The sequence below is a fragment of the Rhinolophus sinicus genome, linkage group LG01 (assembly GCF_036562045.2).
Source record: "Rhinolophus sinicus isolate RSC01 linkage group LG01, ASM3656204v1, whole genome shotgun sequence".
Lineage (NCBI taxonomy): Eukaryota > Metazoa > Chordata > Mammalia > Chiroptera > Rhinolophidae > Rhinolophus > Rhinolophus sinicus.
This window is the reverse complement of record NC_133751.1, coordinates 171,826,518-171,842,955: the sequence shown is the minus strand read 5'-3', so window position 1 is coordinate 171,842,955 and position 16,438 is coordinate 171,826,518. Positions and strand designations below refer to the sequence as shown.

The 16,438-nt window shown below is 37.3% G+C and overlaps 1 protein-coding gene across 5 annotated transcripts in view; it reads left to right on the top strand.

Annotated features, from left to right (window-relative positions):
* STAT4 (signal transducer and activator of transcription 4) overlaps positions 1-16,438 on the top strand; it is a 90,982-nt gene that overhangs the window by 65,418 nt on the left and 9,126 nt on the right. For all 5 annotated transcript variants that reach the window (XM_019740778.2, XM_019740781.2, XM_019740777.2 and 2 more), the window contains 6 exons: positions 1,971-2,030; positions 2,321-2,338; positions 2,428-2,521; positions 4,364-4,408; positions 14,292-14,375; positions 15,880-15,978. In XM_019740778.2, the coding sequence (XP_019596337.1) occupies positions 1,971-2,030; positions 2,321-2,338; positions 2,428-2,521; positions 4,364-4,408; positions 14,292-14,375; positions 15,880-15,978 (400 nt within the window). The remainder of the gene's footprint in view (positions 1-1,970; positions 2,031-2,320; positions 2,339-2,427; positions 2,522-4,363; positions 4,409-14,291; positions 14,376-15,879; positions 15,979-16,438) is intronic.

The window sequence follows — 16,438 nt, the reverse complement described above, 5'->3', positions numbered from 1 at the left end:
CGCCTGAGCCACCGGGCTGACCCCTTATTTTATTTTTTGTTGTTTTGAGGTATAATTGACATACAATACTGTGTAAGTTTAAAGTGTATAGTATAATGACTTGACATACATGAGCTATTAATAGTAAAAACATAAGTTGCAATATGATTATCACAATAAATTTAGTTAACATCCATCACTGCAGAACTCCATTTTTAACGGAGAGGTATTTGTCTTCAGTTTGCATTTCCAAAACCTATTTTAAATTCTTGATTATTTCCCTTGTGTGACTTTTGCACCAAGACTTAAAAACCAAAAACAAAAGGCAGAGGCCAGGTTCCCTTTTAAAATTTCATGATTTTCAAAAGTTGTTTATTCTTCATCCCCACATCTCTATGTAACCCAGAAGATAGTAACACTAAAGAGAAATAGGATAGAGGGGTGGTGGACATCCTACTTTTCTACGAGATACCCCCATAGATGATATGCTAAATCTAAGATGCTCTCTGGGACAAAAAGAGAGATGAGTAGGGATTTCTCAGAAAAGAGTTCTGAGTGAAAGAGTTCCTTGAATGGGTACCACCTTGCATGTTGTTTGAACTAATTGCAAGAGGCAAAGACCATTAGTCCCTCATTTGGGTGTTTTGCCCTTTCTTCTGCCTGACTGTTGAGTCCCCATTTTTCTTCTCTGTACCCTGTTTCTCACTATCTTAATAGATGATCCTTTAATTAGCATTCAAGATTTTCCCTTAAACCCCTCTCTACCATAGCTTTGCATCCTTCTATTTCAAAGGGAGCGGTGACATGGGACTCCCTTTAGTTGTTACATCTTACAGTGAATCAGATCCTTCCTGAAGTAGGATAGAGAGGTAGGCAGAGAGGGAAAACATGTTGCCTTATTTCATGTGACCTCCTCACTGCTCGCTACCAACAGCTACACACATATATTCCAAACCCTAAAACCAATCCTGTGCTTTGTACAGGACTTTTAAGGAACTTTTGCTTCATTCTACCCACCTTTTTGCTTGGGCTTTCTATTACCATGATTATATTTCTCTAACATCAACCAGTTGCTTATCACTATTCTCTATATTCCATCTATTTGGCTGGACTTTTCCCTTTTATGTCCACACTTCTCCTTCCACAATGTTCACTATGCCAGTATCCCAATACCTAGGGATGTACTGGATGTATTGAAGAGCTCAGGATATGCTGAGTGAATGAACAAGGTTTGGGATGAGTGCATGAGTAAATGATTGAGTGAGTGATTAAATGAGTATTTCTGAAACTGGACTGAACCTACAGAAAGGGTATATTAGAGGGTACAGCTTAGAGGAGTTGGTAAAAGCAAAAGAAAAAAGGAAGTGCTTACAATAGAAGAAGAAATTAAAGAAATTATTATTTTGACCTTTAATCACTTGTTTGTTTGAATTTAGGTCTTTTAAAATTATGAACATTTTTGCTGCTACTTAAATATAGTATGTTTAAAAATTGTAAATGCATTTAAATGGGAATTTTCCATATTCTACCAGAAGCCTAGTCTCTCTCAGTATTTTTACCATAAAACAGTTATCATCAAAGCATTTAGTTTTCCTAAGCTTACAGAATGTATTTTATAATATGAGAATAAAATGGGGCTATATTAATAGACTTGCAAATGACTTTTTTTTAACGTATACATTTAACCCAAATTTGGGCTTCAGCCAAAATATATAGCTATTTTTCTGACCTAACCAATGTATTACCCAACACACATCAACTGAAGCAATATGGAAACACTTCCCAAATGTTTGTCAATACGATATTATGTGGCTGATGTCAGTATTAGTAATATGGAATTTGACATTTTAAAAACACACTAACATATAACTGGAGATAATATAATTTGATTCATATGTATATGCTATAAATATGTTTAAAACTTTAAATGTAAAAAGGTTTTTAGCACTTTTAATTTTTACATTTGATTCTTTATTTATGTGTCTTTCCAGACTACTAATAAAATTGCCAGAACTAAACTATCAGGTAAAAGTGAAAGCATCAATTGACAAGTAAGTACAAAATTCCATTTTAAAACATGAAAGTGTAAGACTTTTTTTTTAATTGTCCTTATTTTATAGAATAATTTCAAACTTTTAAATTCAGTTCTCTAATATTACGTATTGATGTAATTCAAATATTTGACTTTGAAGTTCAAACATTTAACAGAACTCCAATGAAGACTTATTTTAAAATTTAACTATAAACTCTTAATTGAAATTGTATATACTATTCTCTAAAATATCATAGAAAGTTTTTACTATTAAATAGCTCATTTTAAATAATCCTCTTGGTTTTACAGGAATGTTTCAACTCTAAGGTAAGACATTTATTTTAGAATTTTTTTTTGCTGTTAACATAAATATATATTACCTGAGACCATGTAAATAACTAAGATTTCTTCTCTAGCAATCGAAGATTTGTCCTTTGTGGAACTCATGTCAAGGCCATGTCCATTGAAGAATCTTCTAATGGGAGTCTCTCGGTAGAATTTCGACATTTGGTGAGTAAATTAAACAGTAAAATTATACAAGCTTTTTTTTTTTTTTCAAATCAGGCACATCTTTACTCGTGGGCCTTATAACTCAATGTATATTGTTCCTTAGTGTTTCTTATGTGAGGTTAAGGGCCATATTGAGAATAAAACATGCTATCACTGAAGAATTAAAAATGGTAGAAAGAACACTGAGTCTAAACTCAGAAGGTCTGAGTTCTTAACAATGGTGATGTAGTACCTAAATATATATAGGCATTGGTCAATATAGTTTGATGATAATGGTAGGTGATCTGTCTTGTAATGGATAGACATTCCTGGTCTCATTTTTTAAAAATCTTTCCAACAAATGATATTTAATAACAACATGTCTGGCTAAAGACACTTTCATTTTAGGAGAATTAGCTTGGGGGTAAATAGGATGTTCCTGGGTATAACAGTTGTACAGTTTGTCTTGGCATGTCTAGAAAGCTTCTGACCCAGCCTCATCCTGTTGCTTCTTGTTTTTACCACTTCCTCTTAACCTAGAGTTCTCATCCTGCTTTCTTTCTAATTCTTTGCATAGTTCTTAGATTCCCAAACACCCTACTGCTTTAATTGCCGGAAACATGTTACTCATCTGGTTTGTTAACATTTCAAAAGTACCTCACCTGAATGTTGGGACATCACTGAATTAGCCTCAAAAGATCTAGTTTTTTTTTAAGTTATAAAGTTTACATTAACAGAAAGATATCTGCATACACAAATTAATGCTGGTTGTTTTTGTTTGTTTGTTTGTTTGGTCTTCAGTATTGAAGAGTACATTTCTTTTTAAATGAATCCCTACCAGGTGAGACTGCTGAATAAATAAAATGTAATGAGGAGTCATTTATTATACATTCTTATAACGAGCACTTTTTTGGCTTAGGTTTAATTCCTATCCTCAAGGAATTTTTAATAATGGGCAAGGTTTGCTAATAAGTAAAGCAGTAAGAGGCCTTGAACTTAGAGATGTCTGTCTTCCAAAAAAGTCACATGGAAAAGGAGGGACAAGGAACATACCAAATAGTGGCTAGCTCTTTATTCCAGCATGTATAATATATAAAATAATAAAACCTTAGATTTTGCAGGTTTCTTCTAGTCACAAACCATTTTCATATATATTATCTTCTTTAATTAATAACTTTAATCACTTTTTAATACAAAAGTAAAGGTAGAAAATCAGACAAGCAAAATTTTTAAAATTAAAAATCATTCGCAATCCCACCACCCTGAGGTAACACTATTAACATCCTTATTTTTGTTTTCATTCTTTTTTCTTACATATATCTCTATACATATACTTTTTAAAAGTGCGGTCAGATTGTGCATACTATATAACGTTCTGCTTTTTTAAACTAAAGAATCCATATCATGAACATTTTTGTGTCAGTTAGTCTTCTCCTCCAATGCTATCTAGTACTTACTTTGCCATTTGGCACCCTGCCCTATCATTTACTTTCCTCTCCTCTGGGTTAGACTGGGTTTCACGGGGACTGGGTATCTTCACAGCTTAGCTCAGATGATTATTTTCCAGGTACAAAGAGTGCTAACTAAATTCTAAAACATCCCTGCATTATTTCCCTTTTCCAAAATATTGTCTTAATTTTATGCCAAATTGCTTACTTATCTCAATGAAAGTTCTAAACTTCACCATGAAGTGAAACAGGAAGCTCCTTTCTGTTGAATGTGGGCAGCTCTGTCAGGTTTCCATGAATTAGAAGACATCTGGGTTACTGTCAAAATTGTGGCCAAGAAAATCACCGTAATATGCACAACCAACTTGATATTTAGCTGATAATGCTTCTCTATCTATTCTTTTCTTTTACAAAGCAACCAAAGGAAATGAAGTCCAGTGCTGGAAGCAAAGGAAATGAGGTAGGAATTTTCTCTCCAACAGAATTTTTTTAGGAAATAATTCTGTAATACCCCATTTTTACAAAGCTCTTAAACTGTCCTATTTATATTTTTATATAAAGTCAAATTCATATTTCTCTGATTACAAATGTAAAGCTTGATAATTGCAGACAGTATAAAAAGTTTTGCTTTTAAAAGGAGGAAATAGAAATTGCATATAATAACACTCTCCTAAGAAAACAACTATAAACATTTTTGTTCACATCATTCTAGACTTTTATCTATGTACACATTACTTTAATACACACACACACACACACAGAGTTTCATAACCTGCTTTTTTTTTTGCGTAACAATGTAAGGTGAACACCTTTCCATAACCTTAAATTCTCTTGGAGAACATGATTTAAATGCATTGTATTGCATTTTACAGGTGTTCCATACTTTCTTTAGTCAATCCTCCATTATTACAAAATATCTTTAAGTCACTCCTTTCTTACAGAGGATAAGAAGTCTCGAACATCATAACATATTATGTGAAAATCACAGGTGAAAAACAATCCTATTATTTTATGGTATCAATTACCTTGCTCTCATAGCTAAGGTTTGCATTTCACTGAATGAATTGAGTAACAGAACAAATGGATGCAGTCCAAGTGTTCACATTTAAGTCAGTAAATGATACAGTGGTCAAATCCTGGACTTGGAGAGCATCAATTTAGTTTGCCTAAATACTAGGGCATATGTCTATGCTCTACATATTTAGGATCAGAAAACCTGGGTTTCAGTCCATTCTGACAGTGACTGAAATAAGACCCTAGCAAATGATCTCTTGGAGAAATATTGCATTTTTTTTTTCTTTTAAGAGATCAGGGTAGTAATGCCCAATGCTCTCGGCTCAGAGATGCTGCATATGAGGCCTTCTACACAATGCACTTATAAAGTGCATTGGTTCATATGGATCCAATCTCCTGGCCTTATACCTCACAGCTCCTGTGAAAAATGTCTTTGAATTATTTGGGAGAAAAAAAGCACTTTATAAGTCCAGCATTCAACTATGATCAATATAACCCACCCCACAAAGCCACACAGATCCATCACAACAGGTTTAATACTCCACATTTTTCCTTCCAAGAATTCTTCATTCCCTTAATCATGTCTTAAAAATCATTTACCAAATATCACAGCTCCACCAAAGATGAGCTAAGCTTTTCTCCCAGGGAGGAAAGTCTTAGGACAGAGCTTCAAACAGGTCTCTGTAAGCCAGATATCACATGAAAGGAGATTTTGAGATTAAGGATATTCTAATAAACCAAAGAAGTGGGAATTATTCTTCCTACCTTATAGAAATCCATAAAGGTTTTCCAAATTTCCTAATTGAAACATTAGCACATTATAAATAAAAGCCCATTTTACCCATCTCACTGGAATTTTGGCCAGAGTTGCAAAGAACATTTCATGCTGCGTGACACCTCTGAATAGTAGTTACTAAGTCTGAACAGATTAAGCACAATGCTTCTGAACTTTTTAAAAATAAAACAAATAAAATGGGAATAAATCTAAATAGCTCAGCTCTTCAGGACATTGTCATACTCATGAATGTAAAATCAAAATCTTTACTTGGATATCCCTAGAGATGGAAATCTAAGTAAATAATCTTCTACTAAGGAAAAACTAACCAGTCATATTAACACTGTCTACTTATATTAATTTGACTTTATTTCCTCTTATTTCCCAATTAATAGCAAAAGTGTGCAGTCAAATCGGAATGATTCTATTTCTTCCATTTTTTTCAAGTTTGCCAGTTCAGGACAATTTTAAGCTATTCTTTGAGCTCCCCCTGTTGATAGAATTTTAACATGACTTTTAGTTACGTTTAAAACAAACCACAGACTTGAATGTTGTTTTATGTGTTACATGAATTGAAAAGTCACAAAATATATAAAAGTGAGCTCAGCAAGATGAACCAAGGAATCAGGGGCTTGGCCAGGCAGTGGAAGGAACCAAAGGAAAGTCAGGAAAGAGCTGGGGGATATCTGGTGATATCGTGGGGTTAATAACATGATGAGGACAGGGATTATAGTAACCAAGTTTTCAGGAAAACAGGAAGCTAAGATATGATAGCCTCATTTTTGAATTTCTAATAGTAGCTGTTGCATATCTGTGAGTACCTGCATCAGAAGTTCACAGCCCGACAAAAATTTACTTAACAAATCCTCGTGTGGCATTTACTATATACTGGGTACAGTCTGAGAGCTACACAGACATTGATTTATGTAACTCTTGTGACTTTGCTATGAAGTAGATCCTATTAGTACATTACTTATTTCACTTAGGGAAACTGCAACACAGAGGGGTCAGGCCAAGACTCAAACCGTGGTTGTCACGCCCATGCTCTTGGCCACTATGCCTTGTTGCCTCTGGAATCATCAAACGTTCCCTGGGAGAAGCCACGCTGGTTGGCACTCCTCTTTGACCCTCTCCCACCCTTTTACCTGATCATGCCCCCTCCACGTGCTGGGATTCCTATGAGAGAGATCTTTGAGGGTTTGCAGGTAGTATGTCATCTTTTCCTCTCTGCTCCAGCTGCTGGTGCTATTAAACTCACCCACTGCGAAATCATGTACCTACCTTGCACCAGAATCCTTACAAAGTTTAGAAGGAATTTAAAAGAATGCTTCCTCAGACAATGTTCTTGACCTCTCCCTTATCTCCTGCGTGCAGTGGTGGGGTAGTGGAAATAGCATGGTGTTGGGCTCTGCGTCTTACAGGCAGAGGACCTTGCTCAGGCCACTTCCCCTCACTCACTCCCAGTTTCCTTATCTATATAATGGGGATCATGCTACCCTGCTCTTCACAGGGCTGTTGGGAGGACCAAATGAGATGGTGTATGTGAGTCAACTGCAATATGCTGTGCAGGTGTCTATTACGGCAGTTCCTGATCCCCCTCCAGGCTGCCCTCTCTGTAAAGAGCAGGTATTTACACAGGTGGGGAAATAGCTCCAAAGGTGGTATCTGACCTAGGACCACCTGGTCCTCACCCACCAAACTGCTTTGCTGCAGACCCTCCCTTTCAAGGGCTCCTGAGCACATCCCTGTTACGGCCCCAGGTCCCTGAAACCTCGGAATACCATGTTTGTATGCCCCTTTTGTGGGAATCGCATGTCTCAGGTTCCTACCCACCCCTCTCTGTTCCCCGCCCCCCTCCACCCCACACACAACCTTGGGTCCTCAGTTCTACTTTTCTGCTTTTGTGATTGTGAGAATTTGGGTGGGATACTTATGAAATGATTGAGAATATCCCAAGATATCAAGAATGATATTCCCATAAGGTCACCATTCCAAATCTCCTTAGAATTGCAGCACTCCATGGTTCTTTGACTCTGAGATTATCCAAGAGGTGACCTGTCAGGCAGCGGCCAGTTGGCTCAGTTGGTTAGAGCACAGTGCTCATAACACCAATGTTGCCGGTTCGATTCCCACATGGGCCAGTGAGCTGTGCCCTCCACAATTATATTGAAAATGACTTGACTTGGAGCTGATGGGTCCTGGGAAAACACATTGTTCCCCTATACTCGCCAATTAAAAAAAAATGTTTTTTTAAATTAAAAAAAAAAAAAAGAGGTGACCTGTCAGGATGTACAGGGGCTCCTGGCTGTAGGATTGGGTGAAGGGAGAAAGTTGCATTAGCCCCACACCATGCCCAGAAGACCCCAAAGAGGTGCCTTAGGGACTCCTTTGGATTGGGGGTTGGTCTGGATACCCCATCCCTGTTTCAGTCAAGACACCTTTATTTCATATACACATATTTTACAGATTGGAACCCAGGTGGAAAATTTCCTTTCAAAAATATGTCAAGGTTAAAAATCATTTTAAAACCATTGGACTAGAACATCTCTGAAGCTCCTTTGACTAAGATTCTGTAACCCTCATAAGTGCAACACAGGGTAGGGTTTTTACTTTTTTTTTACAAAATAAATTTAACTTTAAGGATTTGCTTCGGAATTTCACAACACCCCTTGAGGAATCTGTAGATATGCTGTCACAAAATCAAGGTTAGCCATTTCTGCCTTTCTCCCACCTTTGTTCTTTCCTTGGAAGAGTCACTATGAAGAAATAATTCTATCACCTAGCAAGTGGCCAAACTTTGAAGGCATCAGTCTGTCTCTATAAAATAAACATCCCCAGGGAGCACACTTCCCTAGAGGTCCTTATCTGGAGGGGTCCAGCTACAGAGTGATGATTGAAATGTGGAAACTGTTTGAACAGGGAAGCAGGAATTGCAGTCTCTCAAGTTTGCTCTTTGTCAGCAGGCTTCAACTGATGACAGTTTTAGCCACAAACTGAGGTGTTAGGTAATTTTGTTTATGTGGTGGGAAGTCATGAAGCACAAAGAAGCTATTAGTAAAGCCTGAGTGACTTGCGTTTCATTTAACAAAATAGCCAAACAGATGTTCTTTCAAGGTTCAGTGTTCTCAAACACAGATACACTTCTCACACTCCAACTAGCCCAAGTATTTTCACAGGAAGTTGATTTCCTTCTGAACTAATTTAAGTAGTTGCAATGCTTTTTTAAGAGAGACATCAATACAAGAATAACACTAACAATGTGGACTTTTTAGGCCACACTCTCCATACAGTCCCCTTATTTTATGGGCTAGGAACTGTCATTTTACATTCATTTCCTATGATCCTGTGATTGAGATTCATCTGTCTGTGATTGTATCATTATTTCCCCTCTTACTGTTTCCCAGCATCTAACTCAGTGTCTAGCCCGTGATAGGTACTCAATAAATATTCGTCAAGTGAATGGAGTATTGTAATTGTGTTCTATTCCACATAGTTTTCCATGTACAATATTATTGTAGATTATGGCCTGTTAAGAGATAGGCAAGAAATTTAAATGAAAATCATTCTTATCCCAGTCATATTTACTTAGCAGAGGTTTCTCTTCAAGTCAAAAGCCATAACCACTTGTTAACACATTCTAGGTTCCCAAGGTGTACATACTATTAGACAGTGAGCAGAGGAAACAAAAAAGAATATGGTGGCATTTTTCCCTACCTTTCATTAGGTTGTGTATTTTTTTTCTAGATGGAGCCCTGCTCAACTTGTTCAGCCAGTTTTCCAGTTTCTTAGCAGATTATCCAATGGGTACTTTTCTTTAGAAGTACAATACAGTTAATCCAGTTATAATATTCAGTGCCGTATAAGTGTCATAAACATGGATATTTTCAATCCATAATCATCCCAGATGATCAGAATGGCTTTTAATATAGTCATTAATGGTACATCTTACCTATGATATTTTCCCAATCTGTAAGGAATGGATCCTGGGAATGTGAAATTGAATAGTGTCTCTGGCTTACACTGCACTGATAAAGTAATAAAGTCTGTGAGTGATGGCCATGCAAGCTTTGAAAGTTAATGATGCTTCCTTTTGCCAGAGCTGCTTTTCTCCAGTCATGTGTATTGTATGCTAGCTTCCCTGTTGGATCTCATTCTAAATGTGCCACACAATTGCATCAGGGGTTTTAAGTAAACATTAGAAATTAGTTTGAATCACTGAGATCTCCCACCACCCACATTCCAGATCAGTAAAGTCATATCTAGAGCATGAAGTCTTTTTCCAAAGTTAGTGGACAATCCTGAGTGTCATTGCCCTGTGTGTGGAGTCTGGCTTTCTCAATCGAACTGGTGACCGTGGTGTTATGAGCACTGCGCTCTAACCAACTGAGCCAACCAGCCGCCCACTGGCAGCTCAGCTCCAAGTCAAGCTGTTGTTTGTTTTTACTCTAGTTGTGGAGGGTGCAGCTCACTGGCCCATGTGGGACTTGAACAGGTGACATTGGTGTTATAAGCACTGCACTCTAACCAACTGAGCCAACTGGCAGCCCCCTTTCTCACACTTTTGATGGTGAACACACAGGTGCCATAACCCAAAGATCTGTGGCAATTACCCATAATGAATGTTCATATCATATGTACTACTGCATTTAATCACATAAATTATCCTATAGAGGCTAGAATCAGGGAGAGATGGGACTGCATACTCAAAAAGGCTCTGTTTGGGGGCTGGCCCAGTGGCTCAGGTGGTTGGAGTGCCATGCTCCTAATGCCTAGTTCTCCCGTTCAATTCCCACATGGGCCGGTGAGCTGCGCCCTCTACAACTAAGATTGTGAACAACAGCTCTCCCTGGAGCGTGAGTGGCTGGCAGCCGCCCAGGGGAGTGCAAGGCTTATAATACCAGCATGGGCCAGGGAGCTGTGTCCTACACAACTAGACTGAGAAACAACAGTTTGAACAGGAGTGGGCGGGGGGCAGAGGTGGAATAAGGGGGGGGTGGGAGGGAGGCTCGGTTTGACTGTCTTCCAGCATACCAATCAGCAGAAAAAGATTTCTGTGGAGAAAGATTTCTGTGGGGTCAAGGCAGTGTATTCACCTAGAGTCCAGGACTGCAGAATTCCCAGCCCCAAAGACTTCAAGACTATTTCCAGGTCCTGTGTGGGCCTCTTCTCCAGGTTTACTCTCCCAAGCATAGGTGTCACCATTAATGCAAACATTTCTAGGCACAAGCACGGAGACCTAGCAGACACACCAGTCACGCAAGGCCCCTCACAGAGGTGGAAAAGAAGGCAGTGGGCAATGGTCCAGGATGGCCACACTTTCCCCAGGCCACAATGTTCCAGTGGGACTTTGAGGAGTTAAAACCTGGCCGATCAGTTCATGTGTATTGTAAGCTTAGATGTCAAGGCTTGGCCATATTTTAACAGTTTGTTAACTTGATTTATAATGGTTAAATATTTAGACATATGGCATGTGGATCTCCATCTGTGTGCTTGCCTCAGGCCTCTCAACTGTTCTGCATAGGCTTGTATCATCCTGCCATTGAATTCAGTCAGAATGTGAAAGGCACCCATTAGTGAACCTAATATTGTAGATTCTCCATTTGTTTGTGCCTTGCGCAGCGTAACCCTCTCTAAGGCAGTGACATTTTCTATTGTTTGAAAAACGTGTTTTTTGTTTAATTTGGTGCCTAAACACAAGCTGACTACTTCATCTCATGATCAACCAAAGAAACAGCTATGTATGTATGTATGTATGTATGTATGTATGTATGTATGTTTGCATTTAAACATGGGAGTGGGGGAATGAGGGTGGGAGGACTATTTGGTGTGTTGAATGTACTGGGAATAATTTTAGGGGTGGGCTAAGGGATTTTCAAGGAGAATTTTCATTAGCATAACTTAGTACTAACCCAGTAAGAAGCAATCTTACTTGAGTGAATCTAACTACCTGCAGGAATGTAAGGTACCACAATGATCTAACCCAAGGGAGAGAGGAGTTTTTAATTCTCTATTAACGTCTCAGTAACAAATCCTAAATTTAACATTCCTCATTGTCAATAAAACCTTCCACGTGTCATTGTTATTCATGTCATCATATTAGAACTATTTTTATTATTTGAAATTTAGTACAAATAGATTCTAACTTGTTCTGAACACATATTCAATATTGAATCTCCCTTTCCACCCTTTTCTAGTCAAATAATTCCACTTCTGTTTACATTTTCCCACGGGACTGATTTTTAAAAATTGTTTATGCTTCCTATACCATCTCCAAAATTTTCACATCCTTTTTGAGACTAAACACAATGTGGATACACCACATTAAGAATAATTTTCTCATAAATTACACCCAAGGTTCTTCTGATTCAGAAGGCCTGGGATGAGGCCAGAGATCCTGTTTTTCTCACAAGCTCTTAGATGACAATGCTGCTGGTCCTAAGCTCATAACAAGGTAAATTTCATCTGGGAAAAACAGCAATTTCTGTCCCACTCCTTTCCACTGCAAGCCCTCTCCCCAGAGGTGCTCATTTTCTGAGCTATAAATATCATGCTCATAGCATACTGATATTTCTTCACTTTATAAAAAATTTTGTACATTTAATTCCTGAATTTTTTCCATAAATGGTTAAGCTATGGTTCTTTTATAGCCGCTCTCCCCATACATATAAATTTCCCCCATCTTCACAATGTCATTATATGACATATTTTGGTTTAGTTAATACATTCAATGTTTACATTAGTATGATTATAAAAAATTGTTCACAGCTGAGCCATATAATAATATGATTGTATTTCCATTCTTGTATTACTTTTAGTTTTCCCTGTATTTATTAGTTGCCTCAATTTTTTAATTTGATCAGTTTATTTTATATACTTGTCACTACTATAGCCCTAAACTTTCCTTCTTTACTTAAAAACTCCTCACAATTTGGTCAAACATGTCAATCTGAATTTCTTTTTCTTTTTCCTTGGCAACATCCCTCAGAACCCTCCATCTGTTGCTGCAATCTGAGTTGATTGACCTCTGATTCTATTGCTCAATTGCTTTTTGTTGGGGTTTTTTGTTTTGATATATTTTCAAACGTCCTTTCACGATCACCCTAGGGAGTGCATCTTCTACTTAATTAGATATTGAGAAATTATTTTCCAAAGGGATTGTACCAACTCCCATCAGCAGTGTGTGAGTTATCCTTGGGCTATGCCATTGGTCCTTCCTCTATTCCTTTTTATCTGTTCTCTTTATAGAACTTCTGCTAGTTTGCTGTGGGAGTTTCTGTATTAATTCTGTGTTATTTTTTCCTATCCTATTTTTCATTTCTTCGGGGTTTTCTTTTTTTGTTTTACTTTCCAGATCATTTCCTTCATCCTATTTCTAGTCCTTCTACTGATTTGCCTATTTCTCTTATTATATTTCTAATTCTTCATTATTGTTTTCTGAATGCTTCTTTTAATAACATCTTGTTTTTGTTTCACTGATGTAATATATTTGTTATATCTGTAAGGATATTAATAAAAAAATTTAAACATCTTTAAGAACTCTTTAATGAAATATGTATATTTCATTAATTGTGCATGGTGGGAATTGTAGACTTACGGGTGATTATTAGGATGTTTATCTCATTGGGGGACCCCCAAAGGCAGTATCTACAAGCTGTTTTCCTAGGTCTAGTCCACTTCTTGGATATCTTTCCTAGAGATGTCAAACTGGAAGGGCATGAGCTTCCCCGTACATTTTTACAAGGCCTTCCTTTCTTTAACACAGCACTTCACCTCTGCCCTCAGCTTGACCTTGTATCCAAAATGCAGGGTGCCTCTTTAGTTCCTCTGTTTCATCAGCTCCAGAGAGTAAACCTCCTGTCCCCAACAAGGGTTGGGGAGAGGTGGGATCTCCTGCATGGGCTGGAGCTCATAATTTCTCCAGGTCAGCCTTCTTCATTCTCTAGCCTCAGGGGCTCACTGCGTCAGGCCCCTGGCTCTGAGGCACATGGCACCTTATTGCCACCCTCACTCCACACTCCCCTACCTCTCAGTAGGAGATCTTGGTTACAGTTTTACTTTATATTTGAAAGTAAACAAAATTCCAGCTGTTATGTGTTGAAGTTTCTGGAGGGAGTAGAGGAAAATACAGGTAGGTTTTCTACCCACCATGTTTAACTCGAAGGAAATCTTGCTTTCTCTTTAACAAATTCATTGTGTCACCAAGTTGTTTCTGTTATATCTACACACATATGACTTGCTTTTATTACTAGTTGGTAAGTCAAAAGGATTGATTTCCCAAAATTAGAAAATAAAGAACGATTTGTCTGAATTTCAAGTGATGAAAACACACTGGAATTATAAAAGCCAGAAATTATATTGTTAAAATTATTCTGCTTGGAAATGAAGATTTGTCAAACTCTATATGTAGCCTAACTAACTTTCAAAATAATAAAAAAATATTCCATTCTAGGGAATATTTGGGGGCATATACTCTGATAATTTATTGATTTTTACAGATTTTCATAGATGGAAAGTTTGCCTTTGTAAGATAAAAACTTACTTCTTTCTCCCCTAGGGCTGTCACATGGTGACTGAGGAGCTTCATTCCATAACCTTTGAAACACAGATCTGTCTCTATGGCCTGACTATAGATTTGGAGGTAGGTATTTCAAGAAACATCTGCTATTTACTAATAACATTTTCAGGAATTGGTCAGCATTTGTAAATGAAAACTCAGTCTTTTCTAGATATTAGTACATCCCTATTCATTATTTTTGCTTTAATTTAGAAAATCAATATGGCAAATATTAACTAATTAGACAACGTATACTATTCTAATTAAATATGAATGATAAAATCTCGTGGGCATTATGAATTCAATATACATACATATTCTTGTTTTCTGGGATTTTCTGAGTCATGGATACTCAGTGGAAAGCCTAAAGAGAAATAAATATCCTTGAACCATGTCATATAGTAATAGCTTTTCAAAAATTTAACTTGTACATAAAAATCCCTCAGAAAGAAGGTTTTTCTAATATAATGAGTAAAGATAAATCATAGGAGCATTAACAGTACATGGTTTTGATCCTCTTACAACATTCACCATTGAAGTCAAAGAAGAAGTAAAGAAACTTTGGGAATTAAATTGAACATGATTGTCTATGAGCTCCTTGAAGGCAGGACGTCATGCCTCATTTGTCACTCCATTCCCAGTGCCTCGTACAATGCCCACCGCATAACAGATGCTCAACATTTGTTGAATAAATGAATGAATAAGTATGTGAATGAACAAACACAATTTCACACACCCTGAGTATGATCGATCCTATTTGTAGGGTGTATTATTTTAGAGTTCTGCCTTTCCTGTTATCTTAATGAACATAAATATAGTTACAAAGTCTTCTATGGATTCCTTCCTCATCTCTTTTCCCTAAACTTCTGTTGCCATGAGCTATTAAGTTCATCAAATGGTTATTTCACTGTCTACAGTTATCTAACCTTTGTTATTGGGAAGGGACGAATGAAAGTTGTTTAGTTTCCCAGACTAGTCTGTGAAAGTGTGTTTATTCCATAAAGTTGAAAACTACAGTACCAATAGTACTAAGTTGAGTTCTACCACTACAAACCAGACAACTCTATCTCCCATAATGCTTTGTATTTCAAAATTGCTTACCTCTTCATCTTGTACAATAAAACTCCTATGTCTGGTATATTAATTAGATGTTAGATCATAATTTGAACATATTGATCCATTCCAGAGAAATATTTAAAATTAGATTCCTTAGTGTAACTTATTAAGAGGATAGTTGCTAAATCAAGACAAGCTCTAATTCATTGCATTTAAGGCAGTATGTGATATAAGAAAGTATAAATATTTATACAACGTCAAGGAAGATATTGGAGAAGCTGACTGACCAAGCACTTTTGAAAGGATTCCTGTTTCTATAGTTTCTTTCCTTCCTACACCCTTAACTCATATATGGTCAGAAAGTTCCAGTGCCTTCACACACCGTTTTAGTGATGAGGGTAGTATAGACACCAGGATTGGAGGAGTGGGATTGGCTTGAGATGGCCCTGGGGAGAGGGGAGAGGGTCAAGTGTAAAATCAATTTAAGGTGCAACTACCTGTAATAACTATGCTTTTTTTTTTTTTTAACCAGACCAGCTCATTACCTGTGGTGATGATTTCCAATGTCAGTCAGTTACCTAATGCTTGGGCATCCATCATTTGGTACAATGTGTCAACCAATGATTCCCAGGTAAATTCTCTATCCCTATTTCTCCTCCTTTAATTCTATTCAATGTGATTTATTGTCAATAAAGCCCACCTTTATTGTATATGTATGTAAGTAAAATGTTGGCATGTCTTTGTGGGTTGTTTTATTCCAGAACTCCAATATGTCTAGTTGTAGGATTCCTCTCTCAAGTTATATTTAAAGTATTATATTCAAATGTACTTGGACCTGAGAGAGTTCTGGCTAGCAAAAGTGACAGTGGGTCTGGTCAGCTCCCAAACATGTGCATCACAGAGAATTCTAGGGTCATCCTGTGGTTGTGCTAACTGGGCTCTGGGGGGACACCTTGCTGCAGAATTTGATGACTATCTGCTGTTTACCTCCTTAACTACTTTTGGCCACATCTCCCACAGGCTCTTCTACAAAGGTAGAGAATTGGTTTCCAAATAAGTAACTAGACTCTTCATCAATCTTGCCTAACTAC